Genomic DNA, 12,764 nt, shown 5'->3' on the forward strand with positions numbered 1-12,764 from the left:
TGTTGTGCCTAATGCCACAAATGGATCAATCACATCTGACAATAACACAAGGTCACCTTTTACTGATTGTTTGAAAACTTCCTGTCCTGAGACAAAAGCATTAGCCAACTCACTTCTTCAGCTCATCTTTCATTTGTCTGTTGAAGTTCTGGCTTCGGTCTAATCGTAGGGCAAGTTCAGACATCTTGGCATCCATTTCCTGGTGATCCAAAGCCAAAGCCTTCTTCACACTCTGCAGTTCTTCACAGTGTTTTTCAACCAGCTGTGTTCGTTCTTCAGTAGCTCTGTGGAGCAAATCCCTTGTTAATTCCTAATATAAGTAATGTCATTTATCTACCATGTTTAACTGTTTTAAAAATTTACAGCCAGATTTTCAAGCAGCAGGTGTCAGCTGTCTGAAAATCCCTGGTCGAGCCTAATTTTCTCACCTCTTCAACTTATCCTTCAGCTTGTTTTGTTCTTGGTCAGCCAAGGTCACTTGCTGCTCTAGCTGCATCTTGAGATCCTGCTCTGTGACCTGGAGCTGCTGCACCTGTGTCTGAAAATGAAGCACCTGACTCTGTGCTCCTTCTTCTCTTTGTTGCACAGCATGGAGATCCACCATGAGGCTTTTGATGGCTGCTTCCAGGTCAAGTTTAGCATGGCTTAGAACTTCCAGCTCCTTTTCTTTGCCATGCTCACGACTTTTTGTACATGATAGTTCATCCTGTTGTGAGGCAAGTTTATTGGACTGAAGGAGTTGTTAGCTTCAGGGCAGTATTTACAAATCCCATAAAAGTCAAATCTTTTTAGATATTTCAAATAGCGCATGAAGTAAACAAAAAAATTAAATTTACTGTGACTTTAAAAAGACTATGATCATAAATATTTCCTGTGATGTTTTCATCATTAGCAATATTTTCTTTTCTTTATCATCAGTTTTTGGTTTTTGTTTTTTAAAGATTTAGAAAGTTCTTACTGCAGACTTTAATGGCTGTGAATCTCTTCTAAAAAAACAGACCGATTCTTATTACTATGTACAAGCTAATCCCCTACCTTCAGCTGTGTCAGGCTTTGAACTAAATCTTTGTTCGTCAGTTTTGTGCACTCCAGTTCATCCTGAAGAGTTTGTAAATTTTGTTGCAATACATTAACTTGCATTTTGAGCTGTGAACAGGTTTTTTCTTCCTGAACTTCTTGGGAAGCTAAAAAGGGAAAAAAATTATGCAATCAGTATCAGTTGCCTAAAATTCATGGAATCGTGGTTACATTATCTAAGTAACAGACTACAGAGACTTGGAAAGCACAAAGCACTACGCAGCATTTGGACTCAGCATCAAATACTTCAACAAAAAAGAGATTTTGTCTTTTATAATAATTGAATTTGTAAAATACACTTCCTCATGTAGAAATGAGCTGAGTGCAGCACACATGAAAGACTACAAACTGTCAACTATACAAAAAATGTATCCAACAGTAAGCAGATAAGACAATGGTAAATGTAATCATGGATGAAGATGAACTGAGGAGTGAATAGAATGATCTGCTGGATTATGCAAAATAATTTCTGAAAGAAATGAGTTTTGAAGCTGTATTCGAGGGCTTCAAATATAGACAGTTTGAAGAGAAAGGGATAGACAATTCAAAATAGCAGGGCCTGAAAAGGAGATGATCTGCAGAATCTCTCTCTTCAGATATGCGGCACAGAGGACATTACAAGCAGACTAAGCGATTGACTTAGATGTGACAGGAAAACTCACCAAGCTTTTCTTCCAGAACTTCATGCTTTACTGTCAGTGACTGAATGGTTTCATTTAGCAGCTTATTTTCTCTGCAAAATAATCAGAATCATCACCTCTCTACAAATATTGATAAACTTGTTGCCCTCTAATGCTGCCTGTAACAGATTTTTTAAGACCTCAAAGACAATTTTCAGAACAAATTATCTCCACAACAGACTCATCTATCTCAAAATGTTACTGTGATCCTTCTATTTTCAATGACTTGTAGATAAATCATTAATTCGCTATATCTCTTAAATCTTAAAGAAATACACAGCAATCAAAGCTGGAAGTAAAACACATACAATGTCATCTTCTCCAGCCTCTACTGAAAATTATGATACACTGACTTGAATGAATGCATGTGTGCTGGTTGTTAAAACCCACAGCCGACCCCAATACTCACTGTTCTAGCTGCTCTATGTGCTCCTTTAACAGAGCATTCTCAGCCAACTCCTCAAAAAGCTGCTGCTTCATGACATCAGACTCACTGTATGCTTCTTCCTTGAGAGACCTGTACAAAGCATGACTGAGAAGTGAAGTTTATTACCAGATCCTCCCTACAAATCCCTATACCTCTATGAGGAATAGTTCGTGTATAAATTTTTAAAATGTTAATAGTTGGTAGGGATTAGACTTTATGCTATTTTTGTGTAGAAGATAGACTTATTCAAATCATGGAGCATGAAAGGCTTAAAACAGGATGAAAAAAAAAATTTAAATAACCACGTGAGAGTGCCACTGAAGACAGAGTGACCTGAAGACAGTAGATCGAAAGCGATTAATTACATGCAATCACTAGCTTTATTAAAGAAGGTGAACATTCTCCATTTTAGTCAGGCTTTCCCATGCTATTTATTACTCAGCAGTCAGTCTGTTGTGAAAGAAACAATATATTTGTGAATATATGTGACAAAGATATCACTTATCAAGAATATACCCAACCCTATTTTTATACTATTTAAACTTTTCTCCTTTCCATCCTACCTGAATACAACAAAGTCAGTTACAAACCACCTTCTACTTTCTACCAGCATGGATTACTCCATGCAAGAGCCATACCTAATAGCATCGAACATAAGGTCCCCACGCACTTCAAGGTCCTTTTTGGCCAGTTTCAAATTCTTGCTTTCCTCTTCCACAGAAATACTGTCATCACAATAGGGACAAACTGATGAAATTATCCTTTAAAAGCAATTATTTACTAAGCAAACAAAACCAAAACAACAACTGAAAAGTCAGACGCAGAGTTAAATCTTCAAGGAAGCCTAGCATAAATACTGGATTTCCTCATTTTGTTTTATCAACTTTTTAGTAGTATGAAATAGCTGCACTGACCCACTTTGCTGCAGTTTAGCCAAGTTTTCCTTTGTGCTGTGCAGCTCTTCTTGCAACTGCTCTTGAAGCTTGCTGTGGTTCTCTTGCATCTGCTGCAACTGCTGCTGCAGATCATAACACTTCTGCTGTGCCTGCTCCATCTGCTTCTCCCCCTGGTCTCGTGCTTGTAATGCAGCTTGTAGCCGCTGTTCTGTCACAGCGCACACATCTCCTTGCTGTGCCAGGGCTTGCTGCAGCCTCTCCCTCTCTAACTGAAGGCTGTGCATCTGTTGCTGTGTCTTGCTGCTCTCTTCTTGCAGTGCCTGCAGCTTCTGTTCGCAAGAGCTGCAGGCCTCTTGGCTTTTTTGCAGCATTTGCTGAAGGATGTCCACTTCCTGTTGTGCCTTCTGCATTTTTCTGCTGTGCGTGGTCATGCTTTTCTTAACTGCTTCTAGCTCTTGCCGAAGTTCCTTGGATTTTGCTTCATGTTCTTGCCTCAGACTCTGTACAAGTTTTTCATGCTTCTGTTGCATCTGGACAGGCAACTGTTGAGTCAAAAGAAATAAAATGGATACAAAAATACAGTACTTCCATGAAAACAATACAATCTTACTTGTCTTTTAATGTTTCTCCCTGTGTTATTCTAACACAAAATTATCTGCTGACCAGTTGCTTTTTAAAAGATGAAAATCACTGTTTATTGCTATATCAGATAAACCTCATAAACTGACGCTGAACAAATCTGCCATAAATTATTCATTCTTTTTAAGTCATTTTTTTGCTTGGAAAAAGTTTTCCTTACCTTTCTGGAAAACTTGCTTTTAAGGAAAGGCAAGTATTTCTATAAACATGCAAACACACCTGCCCACCTCTCACTCACAAACTGTTGTAGAGATTTGCTTCACATTGCACACCATATTAACCTTTTAAGATATTAGTTCTGACCATCCATTGACTGTCACAAACAATGATGCTGTTGATTCATGAATGATCAGTTGACCACCTCACCTGCATTTGTAAAACCTTCAGCTGTGACTTTGCCTCCTTAGTTTCTGCCTCCAAAGTGGCTGCATGAGCAAGGCACAGTGTGTGATCGACATCGGCATTATTTAGTCGTCCTTCAAGATTCTGACACTTTTCACGCAGCTGCCGCAGCTCGCGATCCTGTTCTCCCTTTACATGCAGAAGTCTCCGGAGCTGCAAGAATCATATTAATTAACCAGTAGTTATGCATTAAAACATTGTATCTAATCATACATCCTTTCTATGTCTAAAGTTTAAAGAAGAGAGCAGGTTTTTTTCTAAGAATTTAACTTTAAGATTTTTTATTATTTTGTTCAACAAAAACAATTGAAAGAGCCTGAAAAGCTCACCTCCAGTTCAAGGTCTTTAATACGTCCAGTATGATCACTGAAATGTGTTGACTTCCTTGCTACACTTCTGTTGGATGACTGCAATAAGTCCCATTAAAAGGAAGATGGGGATGTTCCACAATACGTCAAGCAAGCACACTCAAACCATGTGCTAGCAGACATTAACTTAAACTATGACAGAATAAAAGACTCAGAAAGAACAAGGATACTCAAAGCAAAACTTAGGCTGTGCAAATGACAGAGATGGCATCAAGAACATGAATTTTAGGCAAGAGCTACTGATTGTATAATTTATTTCCCTTTTTAGCTTCCCAAGAACCAAGAACTAAGATCTTACATCTACGATTTCAATCTGAAGATTCAGGGCCCAACTACACAACACATTTCTAATTTTGAACAAATCCTTAAACCTAATTAGATAAAAAATTTTATAGAAACACAGTGCAAAAGACAATTTTGGAATTTAAAAACTGTTTCCAGACTTTTATTCCCATCAGCACAATTTTTTATATGCCCTTCTGCAATATATCTAACTGACATACAAGTGTTGTTTGAAAAATGTTTTTAAATTCTTTAGAACAGTTTTAAGCATTTAAAACATGTTATGCAGCAAACCCTAGGACTAGAGACACTTTCTCTTCATAAACAGCACTTTTTGGATGGTTAATAGCTAATTTCAAGATACATTCAACTACTGTCAATGTCACTTACAATATGGCAGCTGTTCTATGCACTGTATTTCTAGAACATCAAAAAAGAAATATAAGTGTCACCTCAGAAGATGAGGAACTGTTTGCGGAGCCACATTTTCTGGGAGTGCTGGAAGTCAGCTGAGAATGATGGAAGTATTCCATGTAATCAGAATTAGGAGCAACATCTGCAGGTAGCGAAAAACAATCATTAAAAAAATCATTCTAGTATCTTAATAAGATTTTGTCAATGTCAACATTTCTAAGCACAATGAACTAGTCACAGAAGCCAAGACCAATAATCAAGCCATGTGAGAGCAAACAGTATTGTAACAACATGCAGGTTTCACACAACAAATCGTCTTGACCCTAGAGAGAGAAGGCGCTCTACTATTTTATACCCTTCCTTTTAAGTTGCTTTCTATATTCATGGCTGGTAATGTGAAGTGCAGAGAGACAGGTCATATGATAGTATTCTGTCTTATACAAACATTCTTCTTATTCAACAGACTTTAAAGGATCCAAAATAATGCTGCTTGCCTCATCTGCAGACCATCTAGATATGAACTTATATCATCTATCATTCACTTGCTTCACTGGCTGCCAAATGCATATCGTGTAAAGTACAAACTCATCTTCCAACACCAAGCTTCTTCGAGCCCCACTAGCTAAGACGGACAAAGGTCTTTTCCCTACCAAGCTCCATCAACTTGGAACAGATTACCGTCACCCTTCATCCCTCTCTCTTACCACCTTTTAGTTCAAACTTAAGATGCATCTTTTTGGCACTTCCCTGTGACCCTGCCCTGACAATGAGCAGGTGCTGACAGAGAATGACAAGGCCTTACTAACAGACTGATAGTTCTATCATATGAAATGGAGACCGACATTGACAAAAATAAAGTCATGGTCATTGGCTATGGCAAAGCAGATATCTACATGAATGGAGTAAGCCTCAAAGATATCCAAATCAGGATTGTGACAGTAAAATCAGCAATGGCTAAGCTGGACAGGGTTTGGCAAAGCCATAGCATCAGGATTACTTCAAAGTAGTCTGTACAAGTCTCTGTAGTACTGATCTTGATTTACAGATATGAAAAATGGCTATGCTTGCTGACATTTTATTCTTTGCTAGTACTGTTGTTTATTCTTTTATAGTTCAGATGTTATTTGTTTTTCAGTCCCTTAGTGGTGTCCATGTTTTGTTCTAGTTCTTAGGCGATAAGAGCATATGCTCGTTGGGAGTGTGAGTATGCGTTTTACACATTTTGCATTTTTTTATTATTATTATTATTTATTATTATATTATTATTATTATTATTATTATTATTATTATTATTATTATTATTATTATTATTATTATAAAAGTTAAAATTATGTTCCTGCCTTTTGGATGTTTGAAGCGATCTGATTTCTCGATGTATGCTCCTTTCAGATTTCTTTCCTCTTTAGGATCATATGCTCCAACAGGTGGAGCGCAACCTGCAAATGTGAAATCGGCAGCTTATAAAGATACCACAACATGCGGACAAATATAACAATCACAATTGTTCTGAAACAACAAAAGATCACACCAATTGTCTGCTGACGTACAACACGTAGACTTAAATAACTTAAGTTTTATAGAATCAAACAGAAGATCTCACCTGAAACATCATTAAAACGCTTGACAGGTGCTTTTGAAAACGACATTTATAAAGAATCCGAAGATTTTGTTTTGAATAGACCGCCGCTGTTTGCCGTCGCTTTTGTGGGAAGACCAATCGCTACTCACTTTGCAAAATCTCTGTGTTTTTATTACCTTATTCTAAATTAATGTAATATTTTTATTTCATATAATTATTACAGAAAATGCAACATTTTGCTATTCTGTTGCCATAATAAATAAATATTTGCTCATTTGTTAAAATCTCGCCGGAAGTGACGCTACGCTACGTGAGTGCGCATGTTACTTTCACTTTTGAGCTTAAGTCTGTGATTGTAGCAGCAATACTTGCATTAGCAGCGGTATTTATGCAATAAGCGACTTAAATTACAATCATGCCTGAAAGTAAGCATAAAGTATTGTATAATATTATTAACTTTCGTAGATCAGTGTGGAAAAGTTGCTTTCGCGTTCACAATTAGTAAAGACTGACTGACCCTCGATCGCTAACACCCTAGCACCTAACTCCATGGGGTGGAGCCCGTGGAGGTGTAGCAATATGAATCGTTGAGCCATATGAATCGTTGAAGCGAGGCATTCGAAGAGAATGTACTGAACCTAACAAGAAATAAAATACTAAAAAGTTAAATTTAACAGTTGATAAACAAATGAAACGTTTAGGTTCAAATTATTATAGCTTGCAAGTGATGTGGATAGTGGACTATTTTTGTTTGATATCCCTGCGCGAGTGGGTGTTTGATCGTCTGCTAAAGAGTAAATACACGTCAAATTTAAATAAAAACAACATGAAAAAGCTAAACACATACAACTCACGCTTTATTATTGGTTTTGATTTAGTAAAATACCACGAAAATGTCTGCTAATTCATTCAACAACCCTAGAAGATCCATAGTTTCTACGCATGAGCATGCCTCGCTTCAACGATTCATATTGCTCAACGATTCATCCCGCTACAGGGGCGTACACTCATCGCGCCGGTATTTTCCGCACCGCTGAACCTCTAACCTCCCGAGAGCTGGCCGGTCGCCAGGTGAGTGCCACGCGTGCGATGTGTCACCCGTTTGACCGCAGGTCAGCTGTCGGGTCGTCAACCTGCCGATGTAGCGGGATGAATCGTTGAGCAATATGAATCGTTGAAGCGAGGCATGCTCATGCGTAGAAACTATGGATCTTCTAGGGTTGTTGAATGAATTAGCAGACATTTTCGTGGTATTTTACTAAATCAAAACCAATAATAAAGCGTGAGTTGTATGTGTTTAGCTTTTTCATGTTGTTTTTATTTAAATTTGACGTGTATTTACTCTTTAGCAGACGATCAAACACCCACTCGCGCAGGGATATCAAACAAAAATAGTCCACTATCCACATCACTTGCAAGCTATAATAATTTGAACCTAAACGTTTCATTTGTTTATCAACTGTTAAATTTAACTTTTTAGTATTTTATTTCTTGTTAGGTTCAGTACATTCTCTTCGAATGCCTCGCTTCAACGATTCATATGGCTCAACGATTCATATTGCTACACCCCCAGGTGCGGTCGACAAACACGGGTACATTAGAAGTGGATACACTGACGAAGACCACGAACTAATATCCCTGGACTGCTGGCAGACCATTAACTGCTAAATCGAGGCATGAGACAAGAAAGCTTCCGGTTTATTCACATTTCAGATTAACTACTAGAACGAGGCATGACTGATCACTTCGAAAGAGGCTAAGCGTTGGTCTTGGCAGACAGACAGCAGTCCACTTAACACGTCCTTGCGAAGACAGTTCTGTGATCAGCTCGCGTACTCCGGAGTTTGTGTTGCTGTACCCTTCAGTGATACCCGAGTCATCTTGCAAGTGTAAAAGAATGTCTTCCTACATATTGCTGCAGGAAGGTAAGAAGACTGTAGTGATGGTCTGCATGTTTCAAAACAGAGAACAGCCTTCGTTAGCAACTAGCATCAAGTGCGGAGAGTACAATGGTCACATCCATCGCCCAGACCACGCGTTCTCTTGACGGTTTATAATAAGCACAGCATGTCTATAAATTAACAATAACAATTTCTGTAGCACATTTTCAGTATTTGTTTAAAGCGGCTTTCACAACTGACGACAGTGGTATGAGTGACCTGCTGTTTTGTCATATGCTTCAAGTTCAATGAGAGCCCACACAGCGACCACAGTCTCTACAAATAATAATAATGAGCAAAGGAAAAACAGTCAAAATACAAGTCGACAAAATTTTCAATTTAAAAGATTATTTAAAAAGAAAAACACGATTGTTTGCCATTGCACGCGCATTGTGAAGTAATTTTTGTGAAGTAAAATGGTGGCTAAAACTATTCGCATGGTTCTGCTTAAAATATGCAGGTGAACTAGTGTATCTATATTCTATGTTTGAATAAAGTATCGTGACTCCTTTCGGTAATATTTGACTCACTATCTACTTAATTGTTTCATCTGCGATTAATTCGTCTCTGACTCACTTAATCATCTGGGACAAATTAACTTTTGTTGTGGGCAAAATGATTTTATTAACAGATAGCATATTTTGGTTTGTTTTTTTCAAGAAGAATTCCTTTTAGGGAACTTAGACAGCAGCAGCTTACTTATCTAATTCGCGTGCAAATACTTTTGCTTAGGTTAGTCAACACATTCTTGAACATTTCAAGAAGCCTTCAGATCAAGGGAGATAATAAACTCTAGTCCTTTGTTGTATTTTTTAATATAATGGAGTAAATCAACTCTTTAGCAGCGATAAATCAGTACTAAGAATGTGAAGGACAAAAAAGCAGTTAACGATAATAGATTTTTTTAATAGTATTATTTTAATAACGTGTGGAAACCTTCACATGATTATGGTTGACTGCCAAAGCATTAGATGTTACTACATCCCTTGAAGTTAAAGCAATGTTTTATTATTTTTCTTTTTTCTTTTTTTATCTAGAATCGTGTTTGTATATTTCATGTGTGTATGCATATATATATAGTTTTGGAATATGCATTTTATGTTCTTACCAGATTGCCACCTCTATCGCGCACTATACAAAAATAAAATCCCGCCGCGTAACGAACTTTTTTTCCCCAAACGGATGGCGTATGCTGTGGACCTGGAAGATGGTAATTTTGACATACCAAGTACCATCATACGCAACAAGGCTGACTGCCCAAGCTTCGAGGTTAGATATCACTTTTGTGTGTGTGTCCTCTAATCAATTTTTATGCGTCACTCGTTCATCTTACTACCATCTGTTAGAGGGAGAAAGTGTGGAGTAACTGATTGAGAAGTATGTGTGTGTGTAAAGCAAATCACAAATCCTTTTGCATTAGTAAATAGATATAAAAGCGGAACCAAAGTTTATATAAAATAAATTGCTCGGTGATTTGTTTTCTCAGAACACCGCAACGTTGACGATGAATGACCTCGTTATCAACACAGTGATTCATATTTTTTCCAATCTACGACTAGACAAACGGGAACTCCAGGAGAAAGGTGGTTTTTGAGCAAATCTTTTATGTTGATGTTTCTATTGAACTGATTTTACAAGCTAACTAAAGTTAACTATAGCCCAGCCCTTAGATTAAGCGCATTGATTCTTATCAAGAATAGCTGACAAAAGACAAAGCATTCATGTATTGAGCTCATTGTAAAGTATTCTGCATTTCTTGTTTAATATAGAGCGCCATTAATTAAAAATCAAATAAAGTCCAAAGGTGAAACAGGTGCCCTTACTTGTCTTATTTGTTTGCATGCAGGAGAACTGAAAGATGACAAACCTAAAGAAAAAGCTGCGGATGCTGATGAAAGGTACTAAGTAAAACATCATACCTAGTTACTGATTTCCATAATTAAATGTACCTCTCTGGCACAGCCATAGATTGACAGCTACTCTGAATGCTACCCTGAATAAGCATAAATCTTCATCATCTGTGTTGCAGATATTTTTTAGTTTTATCAGGGTTCTGTTTTACAGGAGCTGATGTCTGTTATTACATTGGAATCCTCAGATTTGGTAATGAAATGTTGATTATATTAACAAGATGCTAACCATTGAGAATGGTTAGGGAATATAGAAGGCAGGGTTAGGCTGTACACGCAAATAAAGACTGGCAAGAAGGGAATCGCTTTTTTTCAAACTTGATAATTGATGATGGCTGTGCAGAATGATGGAATCAGCTGATGCTATTGACGACTCTGATGAGGAAGGAGACAACACAAAGATGGACCAGGGCAGCAAGAAGGGATCAGTTGAACGCTGGGGCTTTGACATGCAAGAAGAATACAGTTCCTACATGTCTCGAAGAGAAGCTTTACCAAAGTCAGTACTTTCTTTGTAGATTTCTCCCAAAGTTTTGTATCATAAAATAATTTTACAGTATGGAATAGATTTCAAAATTTGGTTTTGTTGCATTTCAGGGCAGCCTTGCAGTATGGAAGGAAGATGTCTGATGGTCGTAAATCACGTAGAGTTGGACCCAGACTAGACAGGGAACTTAAACAAAGCCACAGAGTCACCGAGAAACTAAAAGCTGGTGATTCAAGGAAGCATAACTATTAGTTTCAGCAATTGAAAAAACATCAGGATACACAGATCATATGCTGTTGGTGTTTGCAAGCCCAAATATTTGCTGGTGATATTTTTTTCTTTAAGTTTTGTTCCATCTTTTCTTTCGCTCATTCATGTTTGATTATTAAACTGTGTTTGCTTGATAACCAATATTGTCTATTGTTTTTGCCTTTGGTTTCCAGTCAGTCCAGAGTGGCGTAGTATCACTTGTTATTGGTTTTAGACTAAATTGAGGTCAGTGTAAAACTTGTGTAAAAGAAGAGATACTGAAAACAAATTAGAAAATTAAATAAATTAAAAAAAATTGAGATAACATGAATGCGATGTCAGTAAATCTTGAATGTCAAACCATATTTTAGAACCACATAGTTTATACTCCGTACTAAAAATTTAATTCTAAGACACAAATTTGTGAAATATGTTAAAATTTCTTCACATATGTACACTAAATTTTTAAGTTTTTGTGGCAGATTAGCAACTGGTCCAGCTTTTAATAGCAATCTTCAAAAAGAATTAATAATCAGGACCGCCTGATGAACAGCAGCAAATAATCAGAACCTCGAAACCTAGCTGGTACCAGCCAGTTCGCACTATACCGAGTATACAGAGATACCTGTCTAAAAGACATACTCAGCTTGCGACAACAGCTGTCCAGACGTTCCTGTAGTCGGGCACCGCATACTCAGTATAGTGACCAGAGGGTTAGGATTAGTAATAGTATGTTTATAATATTATTATAATATAATAATATGTAGTCTGCCCACTGCATACTCAGTATATTTCTCACAACGAGGTACCGACATCAAAGATCGGAAGAGGTCAAACCGACACTTGGTGAGGGTACTTCGTCCGAGAGTTTTAGCCTTTTAGCCACTCGAAAATCTCATGTAGAGTATCAACCTTATCTCTTTATGACACACTAAGTAATCCTCTTGTTTTGGGATCTGGATTGTTGATTTCGGGTTTATTTAGGGGCATACCGTCTCTATCGTCTTCACCCGGTTGTGATTAGGAGTAGGTAAAAAATAAATCTGACTTTCGTGTTTTTAATTATATATTAAAAAGATCCTGCATCACTAAAAAAACATTTAAAAGCCAACACTCGTTTTATCAGTTCTTTATTCTTGTTAAAGAGCGTTGTATGTTTACCTCAATATGTCATTGTGTGCTATTTTTAAACAATGGACAAGGTTTTCAAACTGCATTCCAAAAGAGATGTCAGCAACAGTCCTGACAGACATCACACACGGTGGCATCTCGCAAACTAACAGGCTGGTAGCCCACAACATCTCGGTTACCTGCAACCATCAAGATTTCATTTGCGTGACTAAAGGTCTTTATTAATTTGCTTTATTAGTATTCATTATTCTCTATCTAGAGATGGCCTTACAGAGATTTAGGA

The 12,764-nt window shown here is 37.4% G+C and overlaps 3 protein-coding genes across 3 annotated transcripts in view; 1 reads left to right on the forward strand and 2 right to left on the reverse strand.

Moving 5' to 3' along the window:
• Positions 1-259: 259 nt before the first annotated feature.
• Positions 260-6,899, reverse strand: LOC112559665 (hyaluronan mediated motility receptor-like; the record flags this gene model as incomplete). The annotated part of the gene is made up of 12 exons (XM_025231000.1): positions 6,786-6,899; positions 6,526-6,621; positions 5,224-5,327; positions 4,451-4,528; positions 4,086-4,274; positions 3,099-3,622; positions 2,823-2,909; positions 2,167-2,274; positions 1,740-1,810; positions 1,036-1,184; positions 429-706; positions 260-284 (listed from the first exon to the last, which is right to left on the reverse strand). Coding segments are annotated over exons 1-12 (1,755 nt in total), but the record flags the coding sequence as incomplete, so codon positions are not given.
• An 867-nt stretch (positions 6,900-7,766) lies between these two features.
• Positions 7,767-11,508, forward strand: LOC112560037 (protein Red-like). The gene is made up of 7 exons (XM_025231598.1): positions 7,767-8,046; positions 8,338-8,689; positions 9,816-9,973; positions 10,191-10,287; positions 10,551-10,602; positions 10,958-11,113; positions 11,212-11,508. The coding sequence occupies exons 2-7, from the start codon at positions 8,662-8,664 to the stop codon at positions 11,351-11,353; spliced, it is 633 nt and encodes a 210-aa protein (XP_025087383.1). The 5' UTR covers positions 7,767-8,046; positions 8,338-8,661; the 3' UTR covers positions 11,354-11,508.
• Positions 11,509-12,469: 961 nt separating this feature from the next.
• Positions 12,470-12,764, reverse strand: part of LOC112560454 (CD109 antigen-like) — a 29,003-nt gene continuing 28,708 nt past the window's right edge. Inside the window, exon 40 of the mRNA XM_025232324.1 lies at positions 12,470-12,660. Coding sequence (XP_025088109.1) covers positions 12,581-12,660 — 80 coding nt within the window. The 3' untranslated portion in view covers positions 12,470-12,580. The remainder of the gene's footprint in view (positions 12,661-12,764) is intronic.

This window comes from Pomacea canaliculata, linkage group LG3, assembly GCF_003073045.1.
Source record: "Pomacea canaliculata isolate SZHN2017 linkage group LG3, ASM307304v1, whole genome shotgun sequence".
Classification (NCBI taxonomy): domain Eukaryota; kingdom Metazoa; phylum Mollusca; class Gastropoda; order Architaenioglossa; family Ampullariidae; genus Pomacea; species Pomacea canaliculata.